This window comes from Onychomys torridus, chromosome 16, assembly GCF_903995425.1.
Source record: "Onychomys torridus chromosome 16, mOncTor1.1, whole genome shotgun sequence".
Lineage (NCBI taxonomy): Eukaryota > Metazoa > Chordata > Mammalia > Rodentia > Cricetidae > Onychomys > Onychomys torridus.
In genome coordinates this window covers 66,312,491-66,324,793 of record NC_050458.1, presented here as the reverse complement: position 1 = coordinate 66,324,793, position 12,303 = coordinate 66,312,491, and the positions used below count along the sequence as shown (strand labels likewise).

Below are 12,303 nucleotides of genomic sequence, written 5' to 3'. Positions count from 1 at the left end.
TGTGAAGTAGCAATGAAATAACTTTATGGTTGGGGATCACCATAATATGAGGAACTGTATTAAAGGGTCACTCATTAGGAAGGTTGTGTGAGAATCACTGCTTTCGTAGAGTCTATGCTGAGCATTCCAACTTGCCTTCTCCCACGTGCCAGCTGCTCTCCCTGTACTGGCAGTACCCAAAATGTAGAGACCAAGCCCTGTTCCCACTCCATCCAGTCTCTTGAGCCCCCACCCCCCACCCCACCCTGAAAGAAGGAGCTGGAAAAGGTTGACAGACCCTATCTGGCTGCCTTTGGGATGGGGATAAATGAGAAGGAGGTTTTAAGGACATAGTCCCTCACAGGGAAGGACAGACCAGCCACTCTGCTAAAAGCCAGGTTGGATCTCCAGGATCCGTAGCCCAGGTAGGCCCCTTCCTGAAAAGGGTACATAGAGCATGCACCAAGGAATTCCTGTGCCCTTCTCTCCCAGAGACCAAGGGAGGGGCAAAGACCGGGTGGAAGCTTGTAAATGGCTTTGAAGATGAAACAGGCCCATGGCCAAGGATTGTTGACACAGCCACACCAGGAGGCAAGCGAATTGGAGCTTAAGAGGCCAGGCGCTGCCAAGCCAATAAAATACAGCTATTGTCTCTTCTTGGCCTCTTTTAACACCAGCTGCTGTGGGCATATAAAAGGGCCTTCAATGACCCAGGGAACACACGGCCTTGGCTCCATCCACTGTCAACTTCTCTCCTCTTTGCGCGTGTCCTTTCCTCCACCATGACCTGTGGCTTTCGAACTGGAAACTTCAGCTGCGCCTCAGCCTGCGGGCCCAGGCCTGGCAAATGCTGCATCTCCGCAGCTCCCTACCGCGGCATCTCCTGCTACCGAGGACTCTCAGGGGGCTTCGGCAGCCACAGCGTCTGCGGGGCCTTCCGCTCCGGCTCCTGTGGACGCAGCTTCGGATACCGCTCTGGAGGCGTCTGTGGACCCACACCCCCCTGTATCACCACAGTCTCTGTCAATGAGAGCCTGCTCACGCCCCTCAACCTGGAGATCGACCCCAATGCTCAGTGTGTGAAGCATGAGGAGAAGGAACAGATCAAGTGTCTCAACAGCAAGTTTGCAGCCTTCATCGACAAGGTGGGTGTCCTGGAGCAGCCCCTTCCTGGAGCCCACCATAGGCATGGTTGAGGCGGGGTGTTGAGGGGAAATCGGAGTACAAACCCATAGAACCCCCAAAGCCAAAGGGTCACAGACAGAAAGAGACTGGAAGCAATACCTTCCAGTCTGATATGGGAAAACCAATTGAAAGGAAAACTAGGAGCTGGACCTACAGAATCCAGGCACAGCCTCACCTCACGGCTCACCCAGAGCTGGCCTCTGGGACTCTCCGGTATGTGAGACCAAGTAGATGCTCCTGCGGGAAGCTGGGTGTCCTTTCCACGTCAAGGGCACAAGGAGTGACTGGAAGACTGCCTCACAGAGCTGTTTCAATCCCATGGAGCACCTGGGCCAGGCTACTTTGTGCAAGCGACTGTACTCGAGCTCAGCATGAGGGCCTGAGCTACAGCCACAGGCCCCATCCCCAGAGCCTCCTGGGAAGGAGTCTATGTGTGGTCTGGGCTCCACAGACCTGAGCCTGCAGCCTTCTTTGCAGAACCCAGGCAGCCATATATGCAACTGAAGTGTGAGCACAGGGAGAGGAAGGCTCAAGGAGAGAGCGGCTCTGGGCTGGGGAGAGCTGTCCAGAGCTGGCACTACAACTAGCTCAGGGAAGAACTTAGCAGGGATATAGCAAGGTTATTAGGCAAAGGCATCTGTGTCTGGGAGTGGACCAACCTGGTGGGGGGGGGGGGGCAATGGGGGTAATATGTAGCCTGGGGCCCCATAATCTGTAGTTATTGGGGTGGGATATGGCCCCTGTAGATCAAGGGTCTCTCTCCAGAGTCAGCCATGTTCCCTGGCTTGGCTCTTGAGTGCAAAGGTGGAAACACAAGGCATTCCTGCACTCCCATCCCAGGTGCCTATTATTCTAACTGAGCTGCTGTTGCAGCGTTCCGTAACTGTGGCACACACTCACTTCACTTTCCAGAGTTCACGGTCTAGGCAGAACCACCGGTCCATCTGCAGGTTGACAGCCACAGCTGCCTCGCGGTGTTATCTTCTCGGGGCAGCATCTCTCTCTACACTTTGTGAAAGGTGCTTTAACTGCTCCATCTGCAGAGGGCTCGGTGCTTTATCCAAGGTTATGTATGGTGGCCTTGGGTCACATATGACCTTGAGTGTGGTTTAAGCACTTCCCATGACACCAGATGAACTGACTGAAGTCAGCTCTCAAGGAGTTCCAGGAAGTAAACTGATTCAGCCGCAGTGTGGTTATAGAAAGATGACATGCCAAACAGGGAGGACATGGGATTTCAGGTGCCATTGCTGTGTGTGTGTGGCATGTGTGTGTGAGTGTGTATGTATGTGTGTGTGTATGCATGTGTGTGTGTGTGTATGCGTGCACACACACAGACATATGCACACATGCATGCATGCATGCGCACCAGTGAGCACCCTTGCCCTCTGATCCTGCAAGAGTCCATTCTCAGACTTTTATTCTGAATGGCAGGTGCGCTTCCTGGAGCAGCAGAACAAGCTGCTGGAGACCAAGTGGCAGTTCTTCCAGAACCGCAAGTGCTGCGAGAGCAACGTGGAGCCGATGTTCGAGGGCTACATCGAGACACTGAGGAGGGAGGCTGAGTGTGTGGAAGCAGACAGTGGGAGGCTGGCTGCTGAGCTCAACCATGCCCAGGAGACCATGGAGGGCTACAAGAAGAGGTGAGGGTCACTGGGCAGTCTTGGTAGGAGCTCCCTGGGTACAGAGGAACATCTGGCCTATGGTTGGGATCTTTGCCTGCCTAGGTCAGGAAGCCCGCCCCTGCCTTGTCCATCAAGGAGCGCTTTTCCCTGCCTTCCTCCAAGCACAGGGTCCCTTTCCTTTGCAAGACAGATTGTCATCAGCCTCCCCGAAGTAGTACAGGCTTCCTTTCTCCACCCAACAAATATCTGGGGAAGTCTACATTTCCTGGTCTCCAGAACTAGCCCTTAAGCCTCTGGGTGATGTTTTTAGGGTTTTCTTCCTACTCTCTTCTCCAAAAACTTCCACACCCAGGTAGACACAACAGGAGGCTAATAATCCAGCCAGCGGCATGCATGGTCCCTGCCCTGGGGGGTTACAGTCTGCTGGGATGCATGCATGACATGGTCTCATCTGGAGGCTTTCAGTTCATGTGACACAGCCATGAAAGATAGGCACTGAGTCTCAGAAAGCTTCTGCTTCTCGAAGGCACTAGCCTTCTTCAGTGGTACATTCTGGCCACTATCCCTGGCTCTGAGCAGGCCTTCCTCGGAGTGGTCCCTTGGCTCACTCCAGGAAGAGAGAATAAACAGGGTGCTGACCAAGGGCTCAGAGCAAAGGATGCGGAAAAACAGTATTCCCCTCTGCCCAAGCCCCCCTCTCTCTCACACACACACACATACACATGTGCACACGTGTGTGAGTGTGTGTGTGTGTGTGTGTGTGTGTGTGTGTGTACAAATGCACAGCTTCCAAACACCGTTATTCTGACTCTACTGCAAAGACCCAATGTTCTCATGGGCATGTGCCTAGAGCCTGGCCTATCCCAGGTCCTCTAAAGAGGCCTGGAGTCCAGGCTGCTCTGTGAGCCAGGTTCATGGCCAAGGCCCACAGCCACTTGAACAAGGCCTCCTTATTCTCCTGTCTCAGGTATGAAGAAGAAGTTGCACTCAGGGCCACAGCAGAGAATGAATTTGTGGCTCTGAAGAAGGTGAGTGATTGAAGCGAGTCCCATCCAGTTCCACCCCACCCTGTCCCCTCTGGGCTGCCACTCAGCAGCCAGATGCCCCAAGCGTAAGGAAAAGGTAGCATTATGGCTCTCTGCAAACCCCACAGGATGTGGACTGTGCCTACCTGCGCAAGTCAGACCTGGAGGCCAACGCAGAGGCGCTGACCCAGGAGATCGACTTCCTGCGGCGGCTATATGAAGAGGTAAGGGTGGTAGCCATGGTAGGCACACACAAGGCTTGGAGGGAACCCCCAAACCCACCAAGCCCCCTATAAGTAACCTAATCTGACACATGAGCCCAGATTGGAGACGGGAATGCTTGGGTGGGGAACTGAAGAACCAGGCAGACTAGATGAGCTGTCCATCCAGAGGCCACCTAGTCCTTCCTAAACCAAAAATACAGCTCAGTCTTACTGACTCTGAAGCTGGTCTAGGGAATATCAGGCCCCAGGGCATTGTCTGTCCTTAAGGAACCATCGATACAGCCTGGGTTCGCTGGGTCTTAGCAACTCCAGAATTGAGAAATTCTTGGCTGCCTCAAAGGGAACTTACAAACAGAGAGCTGTCACTTTTTTAGTGGGGAAGGAGTTTTGCTACAAATACGGCTGGCAGCCATGGGAGTTGGGGGAACAGCAGGTGAAGAAAAGCCCAGAGAACCTGACTATCTTCCTTCTCTCTCCTCCCACAGGAGATCCGAATCCTCCACGCCCACATCTCAGACACCTCTGTCATCGTCAAGATGGACAACAGCCGGGACCTGAACATGGACTGCATTGTGGCTGAGATCAAGGCTCAGTATGACGACATTGCCACCCGCAGCCGGGCAGAGGCCGAGTCCTGGTACCGCACCAAGGTGAGTGGTCACAACACCTGTCCTTGGACACGACAGTGGAAGGGCTCCAGGATCCACCAGAAAAGGTTCATGCATCCCAAGAACCACAGGAAGACTGCAGGCAGCCCTCAGGTGGAGGAGGCAGCCCTGGCTGAGCACTCTGCTGCTGCTATGCATCTTGCACATCTTGCACACTCAGTGGCGCTGTGCTCACTGGGTCGATGTTGCATCCTGTGCCTCATGGGCATCTCTGCTTCTCCAACCCCAGTGTGAGGAGATGAAGGCCACAGTGATCCGTCATGGGGAGACCCTGCGTCGCACCAGAGAGGAGATCAATGAGCTGAACCGCATCAACCAGAGGCTGACAGCCGAGATTGAGAATGCCAAGTGCCAGGTATGTAGGGGTCAGCTGTGCTGAGACCAGGGAGGCTGGGTGCCTACTCAGTGCCATAGGGCCAGCATGTAGCCTGCTTGGATCTTACCATTTAGTATACCTCCTGTGTATATGAACAGAATCCTGACTACGGTCACTCTGACTGAACCACATCTCTAAAGAAAAAGTTCTTATTTGAGGGTGAAGGATGTTTCCCAGCTAGTAGCAGACTAGATACATCCAGGTAATATATAGAGCAACCCAGGGACCGTAGGTGATCTCATTCTCTTCTGTGTCCCCAGAACACCAAGCTGGAGGCTGCAGTGACCCAGTCTGAGCAGCAGGGAGAGGCCGCCCTCACTGATGCCCGCTGCAAGCTGGCTGAGCTGGAGGCTGCCCTGCAGAAGGCCAAGCAAGACATGACCTGCCTGCTCAAGGAGTACCAGGAGGTGATGAACTCCAAGCTGGGGCTGGACATTGAGATCGCCACCTACAGGCGCCTGCTGGAGGGCGAGGAGCAGAGGTGGGTCCCTCACACACTCCACTACCTCAGGAACTTTCCCTGCTTTGTCTGTCTGTCTCCCACCCTGCGCATCTCAGTTTCAGCCCCAAGAACCAACATAAGCTAGAGCCATTTCTGACTGGAGCCCAGTGTTCTTGGATTGGCCTTGGGTGGCCTCATGACAAAAAACCATTGCCACCACAGAGCTAGAGCTCCAGCCATCATAGGACCCTGCTAGGACTAGAACCAAAGTGCCCTACCTCTGTGTCAGAACTCCCTTGGGTCTTCCATGATGGGCACCTTGCCTATAGGTCCATAAGGTTTTGCCCTGGGTTAGTGCTGCTGACCAACTTCGGCTCTTGGCCTGTATGCCCAGGAGGACGCCTTTGCTACTTTGCATTGCCGTGACCACCGTGCTGGACAGAGGTGGGGGAGCTCCTCCAGCTCACAGTTTTGGGGGATCTGGGCCCACACTAGCAAGGAGAGCATGGCAAGGCAGTTCCATTCACGACTGTGGAAGTATGTAGTGAGGCTGTTCACACAGCAGCAGACCAGGCAGGATCAAGAGCCAGAGACCAGGCTATAGCCTTTGAAGTCTCACTTCTGGTGACCTATTTTCTCCAGCTCAACTACACCTCCTAAAGTTCCACAGCCTCCCAAAACAGCACCAGCAGTCAGAGCCTGTGGGGGCCATTTCTTCCTAAAGCTGGGGCTAGCCAAATCTGTCAGGGACTTGTTGGGGCTACAAATTGCAAAGTCAGCCGAATGAAGGCAAGCAAGACTTGAAACCAGTCTGAAGTCTGCTCAATATAGTGAGCCCCACATGGCCACAACCACCACAGAGAGACCTTTGTCTAAGTGACATGAAGATAAATATGAGCGGGAACATGGCATCTTATGGAAACCTAATGATATCCCATTCTGTCTCCTCTCTCTTCCCTGCCTTTCCTCCGCTCAGGCTGTGTGAAGGTGTTGGAGCTGTGAATGTCTGTAAGTATAATGAATCCTGAAAGGAAATTGTAGACTTGGGCATCAGCAAAGATTTCCCAGTGTGGTATAAAGACACTGGGCAAATATCACTCATAACTCCAGTCAAGGGGACTAGGTTGCTCATGCAGAAAGAGAGACTGAGGTTAGCCCCCAGAATGACTGGGATGGGAAAGGGGAAAGATATCACCCCAAGGCACCCCAGAAGTCACTTAGTATGGTGTCTGCCTTGTAGAAGCAAGGGAGTTCATAAAAGGACTTACAGGGCAGAAACAGGTCCGTAACTCAGGCCGCCTGGCTCCCACGGACAGGCCTTACAAACTAGAACCGAGGGCCTTTGTGGGCTTCCCTGAAGGGCCGGAGCAACCACACTGACCAAGGGAAGGGTGACAGGCTGGGGTGGCCACCAGCCAGGCTTCAAGACCCCTCCCTTGTTCCCACAGGTGTCAGCAGCTCCCGGGGTGGAGTTGTGTGCGGGGACCTGTGTGTGTCTGGCTCACGGCCAGTGACAGGCAGTGTCTGCAGTGCCCCATGCAGCGGGAATGTGGCGGTGAGCACTGGCCTGTGTGCGCCCTGTGGAAGCGGCTCCTGTTACCAGGGGAGGTGTTAGGAGTCAAGAGGGAACAGGAAGTGGCCTGCCCCACAGGGCTGAACACAGCAGCCTCAGGGTCTGCTGCTCTGAGAATACAGTGTTCTGAGAATACAGTCCCCACCCCCAGCTGCCCTTGTGTTCTGAGAATACCGTCCCCACCCCCAGCAGCTGTCCCTCTGTCCAGCTACCTGCTGCTGGCTGTGATAGATCAGCCTCCTGCCTCAGCTGCAGTCCTGGAGGTGCGCAGTCCTGCTTCCTGTACCGCCAGCCTCTAGGCCGTGTTGTGCAATAAACTGTGCCTACTCTCAGTTGAGAGCTGTGTGAGATGTCGTGCTTTCTTGGCGTAAGCTCATACTGTCATCTAGGGAGTACTAGCTTGGTGATATGGCGAAGGACTGGGCCTGTCCCTGTGGTAGACATTCACAGGGCCTGTTCCCAAACAGAACTGTCTCCCTATCCCCACCAGGCAGAGCTCAAAGCACAGGTTGCCTGTGGCACACCTACTAGGCCATGTGGCTTTGGGGGTGTGCTCTCGGTGTGCCCCTGTCACCTGTCCCCCCACACACGTCCTTTCTTCATCCCAGTAACCTTCTCAGTCAGTCCCCGTGGGTGGTGCAGCGAGACGATAGGATTCCCTCCTCCAAATAGTCCTTAAGGAAACCAGAGGCCACAGGCTGTGCTGAAAGGCAAGGTTGCATGTCTGTATGTCTGTCTGCCTGCCTCCCTGTCTGTCTGTCTGACTGACTGTTTGTCTGTCTGCCCATCCCTCTCTCTATAGGTGGGTATGGGGGGCCTGGGAGGTAATCTTTCTCTCTGTCTGTCCATCCATCCATTTGAGTGTGGGTGTGGGAAGGCTGGGGGGGGGGGCAGTAATCTACTTGTCTGTCTGTCTGCCCATCCACCTGTCTGTGTGTGGATGTGAGGGATTGGGAGTAGGTGTCTGTCTGTCAGTCAGACCATTCACGGGGAGGGCATTTGTATCTGTGTGTCTATCTGTCTGCCATCCATCTGTGTGTGTGTGTCTGTCTGTCTGTCTGTCTGTCTGCCATCCATCTGTGTGTGTGTCTGTCTGTCTGTCTGTCTGTCTGCCATCCATCTCTGTGTGTGTGTGTGTGTGTGTGTGTCTGTCTGTCTGTCTGTCTGTCTGTGTGACTGTGTGGTCCTAACCCCCTTCCACCCACAACCCACTTTCTTCTCCCACATATACACACTCCTAACACCACACACACATCATAGCAAAAACTATCAGAAGAGCCACTTTGTGTCACTCTGGTTCCCACTCCCCGTTGCCATGGCCACCTCCCTGCCTTGTTCCCTGCACCTCAGTGACCCATCTCCAGCACTAAGGTAACCACTCTGCTCTTGTTGGCCTGACCTCACTGGTCCTGGGACTACTGCAGAATAGAAGACCCAGCAAAGTTCTGAGCCCAGGCTAGAGGAATCAGAGCTTAAAGACCCCCGTGTCTATGCACCCACCCCTGCCGCCTTCCCCACTCCCCCTCCCTCAGCTCTGCCTCTGCCCATGACCTCCTCCCCACCTAGCCAAACCCTCTTGAAAAGTGACCTACCTCCTCACTGTTTAGGTTTTAGGCCCTCTGGGACCCACACCAAGTTCCCTGTCACCTTCTCCCCTCCACTCTGTGGCCCCTGAGTCTCCTGCCTCATAGGCTCTCACTACTCCCACGGCCATCACTCACTGGCTCACACCTTTCCCTGCAGCCTCGCCTGGAGCACTCAGGGCCACTCTTCCTTTGTACCCTGGCCCTGGACCACTGTACCAGCCTCCACCTTAGCTCCCACTATGCTCGAGGTCCTGCCTAGTTAAGCGTGAGGCCTTCATTGGCCTCACTGCTCAGCAGCAGGCCCAAGCCCCCACCCCGCATGATCCCTCTTCCACAGCTCTGGTCCTGAATTCTGCCTCTCCTGGCTTCTTCCCGCCCCTCCCAATCTTTCTCCTCTCCTCTTTGTCCAGAGCTTTAGGGTTTTTTGTTTGGTTGGTTGGTTTGGTTTGGTTTGGTTTGGTTTTACTCTTTGCTCTTTGGAGGCCCACTACCCAGCTACCAAATAATCACACTGAGACTTACTATTACTTATAAATGCCTGGTCTTAGCTTGGCTTATTTCTAACCAGCTTTTCTTAAATTATCCCATCTACCCTTTGCCTCTGGGATTTTACCCTTCTCTATTTTTGTGTATCTTTTTTCTCCTTCTTATTCCATGTCTGGCGGTGTGGCTGTGTGGCTGGCCCCTGGCATCTTCCTCTTTTCCTTTTCTCCTCTTCTTGCTCCTCATCATCTCTCCTTTCTCTCTCTCTATTTATTCTCTCTGCTTGGCAGCCCTGCCTATCCTTTCTCCTGCCTTGCTATTGGCCATTCTGCTCTTTATTAAACCAATCAGGTGTTTTAGGCAGACAAAGTAACACAGCTTCACAGAGTTAAACAAATGAATGCAACATAAAAGAATGCAACACATTTTTGCATCATTGAACAAATATTCCACAGCATAAACAAATGCAACACATCTTTAACTAACATTCCACAACAAAGAGCAGCACCCTTTGAGGTCACAGTCCTGTCCACGACAGAAGCCAGCATCCCTCCTAGCCCAGGCTGCCCTTGAATTCAGGCACCAGAATTGTCTTCATCTTCCTCCCAAACAGTTCTCCAAAGTACTTGCTTCTCTCCCTACTGCCACAAAACCATATAACAAATGCTTGTATCTTTCAACAAGCTTAGAAGTGTTGAATAGCAAAAAATTAATTAGCTATATCAGTATTTTTTACTGCAACTTGTCTAGTAATTCTGATCCCACTAAATAGTATGGCCACTGGCAATCACAATTGGTTGGTTAGTTGGCTGGTTTTTTGAGACAGGGTCTTCTGTCATCCGGATGGGTGTCCAACTCACTATGTAGCCAAAGTTGGCCTTGAACTCCTGATCCTCCTGCTCCCACTTCCTGAGTGGATTATATATGTACACCACCAACCCCCAGCTTCAGGTTCTTTTTATTCTGATAACAATTATTAATATTACTCCTCAGATGACATACACATTCACCCAGTAATACATAGGCCAGTGACAGAGGGGCTACAAGATAGTTCAAGAGGCCACAGACTTCACAGAGATCTTACTGAGCACAGACAACTAACACATGTGCAGGTGGCTGTGGGCTGTTAGGTGAGAAAGCCAGCCAGAGAGATCTTAGAGGTGTGGAGCCAGGCCTACCTGCCAGCAGTCCAGTCAGGTGAGTTCCAAGGCCAGGTCTGCATGGACAGAATGGCCTTCACTATCTTAGTGTGTTAGTTAAGTACACAGGCCTGGTTTTTCTGATATAGTTTTAATCTGCTTGTGTGTCCATGTGTTTCCACCTACTCTGATAAGCTTGTAGGTGACACTTTGCAGCTTACATAAATGAGACTTGTCAGTGTGTACCTCATGGCAGATACAAGACAGTTGATTGTAGCAGGAATCTTAGAGAGTCTTGTTAATAAAATCAAACCTGAGGCCAGTTATTGGGGTGAATGCTGGAAGATCAGAGACACAGAACAAACCACAGCTACCTCACCTCACCAGTTCCTCAGCTGATCCTGTTTCCTCAGACTGGAAGCCTCAACTGAATCTCAATTGAACTGTGCTGCTCAAAAGCCTGAATGCTTAACCAGCCAAATGCTTCTAGTTTCTGGTCTTCACGCCTTATATATCTTTCTGCTTTCTGCCGTCACTCCCTGGGATTAAAGGCTCACTTTCTGGGATTAAAGGTGTGTGTCACCATGCTTGGCTGAATCCTTGAACAGATGGATTTCTGCCTCTGGAATGCTAGGATTAAAGGCATGAGTGTCACCATTTTCTAGCCTCTGTATCTAGTGGCTGTTCTGTTCTCTGCCCCAGATAAATTTATTAGGGTGCAAAATATTTTGGGGAACACAATAACACCACAGTTGATGGTGACTTCGCACACACACACACACACACACACACACACACACACACACACAACACACATACAAGATGCAGAGTGTTTCGAATAGAGCCAACTTCCATTTGATAAAATGGGATCACCCATTGCAAGGCTCAGTTCAAAAGCTGCCTTTTTACACAATTCAGAGCAAGATGAAACTTGCTCACACCACACGGCAGTAGGAACCTCCACAGAACATGAGCCCCATCTTCCATAGCTCTCTCTGCCCCCCAAGTGACCTCAGGCTAGCTAGAAGAGTATACTAGCCACACATACACACACACACTGGCTCTGACCCCCCACTCAGTGCCTTTCAGGTCTCCTGGTCCCTTCACTTGCTCCCCACGGGTCCTTGGGTGTCCTTGACACCTGGCAAGTGCAGGGACAGAAGCTCTGTGGGGCTCTTGTAGTTCTTCCCTTCTTGGAAGCTTCTCTGGGACACTGATACTTTTTCCCAAGGACTTAAGGGGGGATGTTAAGGACAGGCAACATCAGGGGATGCAGCACAGTGTAGCACAGGAAGAACTCAGAAGGTCACCTTCTTCCCACCCTATCCAAGGCCGACACTGTAATGTGGTAATATATTGTGTACCCTAATAAACTTGCCTGAAGATCAGAAGACAGAGTCAGCCACCAGATTAGACATAGAGGTAGGAGGAAGGGAGCAGACATCCATCTGGATCTCTGTGAGTTCAAGGCCACACTGGAAACAGAGCCAGGCAGTGGTGGCGCACAACTTTAATCCCAGGACTGGGAAGCACACACCTTCAATCTCAGGTGGTGATGTCTGGGCAGAGAAAGGTTTATAAGGGGTGAGGAAGCAGGAAATCACTCTCTTTAGGTTGAGGATTTCATAGAGGTAAGAACTAGTGGCTGGCTGCTCCACTTCTCTGATCTTTCAGCTTTTACCCTGATATCTGACTCCAGGGTTTTTTTTTTATTAAAAGACAATTTAGAAATTCAAGCAACACTGTAGTCTCAGCTATTAGATCCAATGATGAGTCTCTAGGCTTGCCACCATTGTCATCTGCTGTGTAGCTTTTCCTGGGGAGACAAATGTCTGCATATTCACCTAGATAGGGCATTGACGAAGAACAAAACAAAAAAGTGATGTTTCTAAGTGAGTCTATTTGAAGACCCAGTGAGTTTGTGGCGTTCCACATGTACAGAAGTGGTGACTGAAAGGCAACTGCATTTTGAAAGAGCCCACACGCCCAGCGTGGACA

The 12,303-nt window shown here is 52.0% G+C and overlaps 1 protein-coding gene across 1 annotated transcript; it reads left to right on the top strand.

Moving 5' to 3' along the window:
* Positions 1 to 579: 579 nt before the first annotated feature.
* On the top strand, positions 580 to 7,413 carry LOC118596826 (keratin, type II cuticular Hb1-like). Its single transcript, XM_036207734.1, has 9 exons — positions 580 to 1,124; positions 2,599 to 2,807; positions 3,757 to 3,817; positions 3,943 to 4,038; positions 4,524 to 4,688; positions 4,936 to 5,061; positions 5,343 to 5,563; positions 6,501 to 6,532; positions 6,973 to 7,413. The coding sequence occupies exons 1-9, from the start codon at positions 762 to 764 to the stop codon at positions 7,137 to 7,139; spliced, it is 1,440 nt and encodes a 479-aa protein (XP_036063627.1). The 5' UTR covers positions 580 to 761; the 3' UTR covers positions 7,140 to 7,413.
* The last annotated feature ends 4,890 nt before the right edge of the window (positions 7,414 to 12,303 follow it).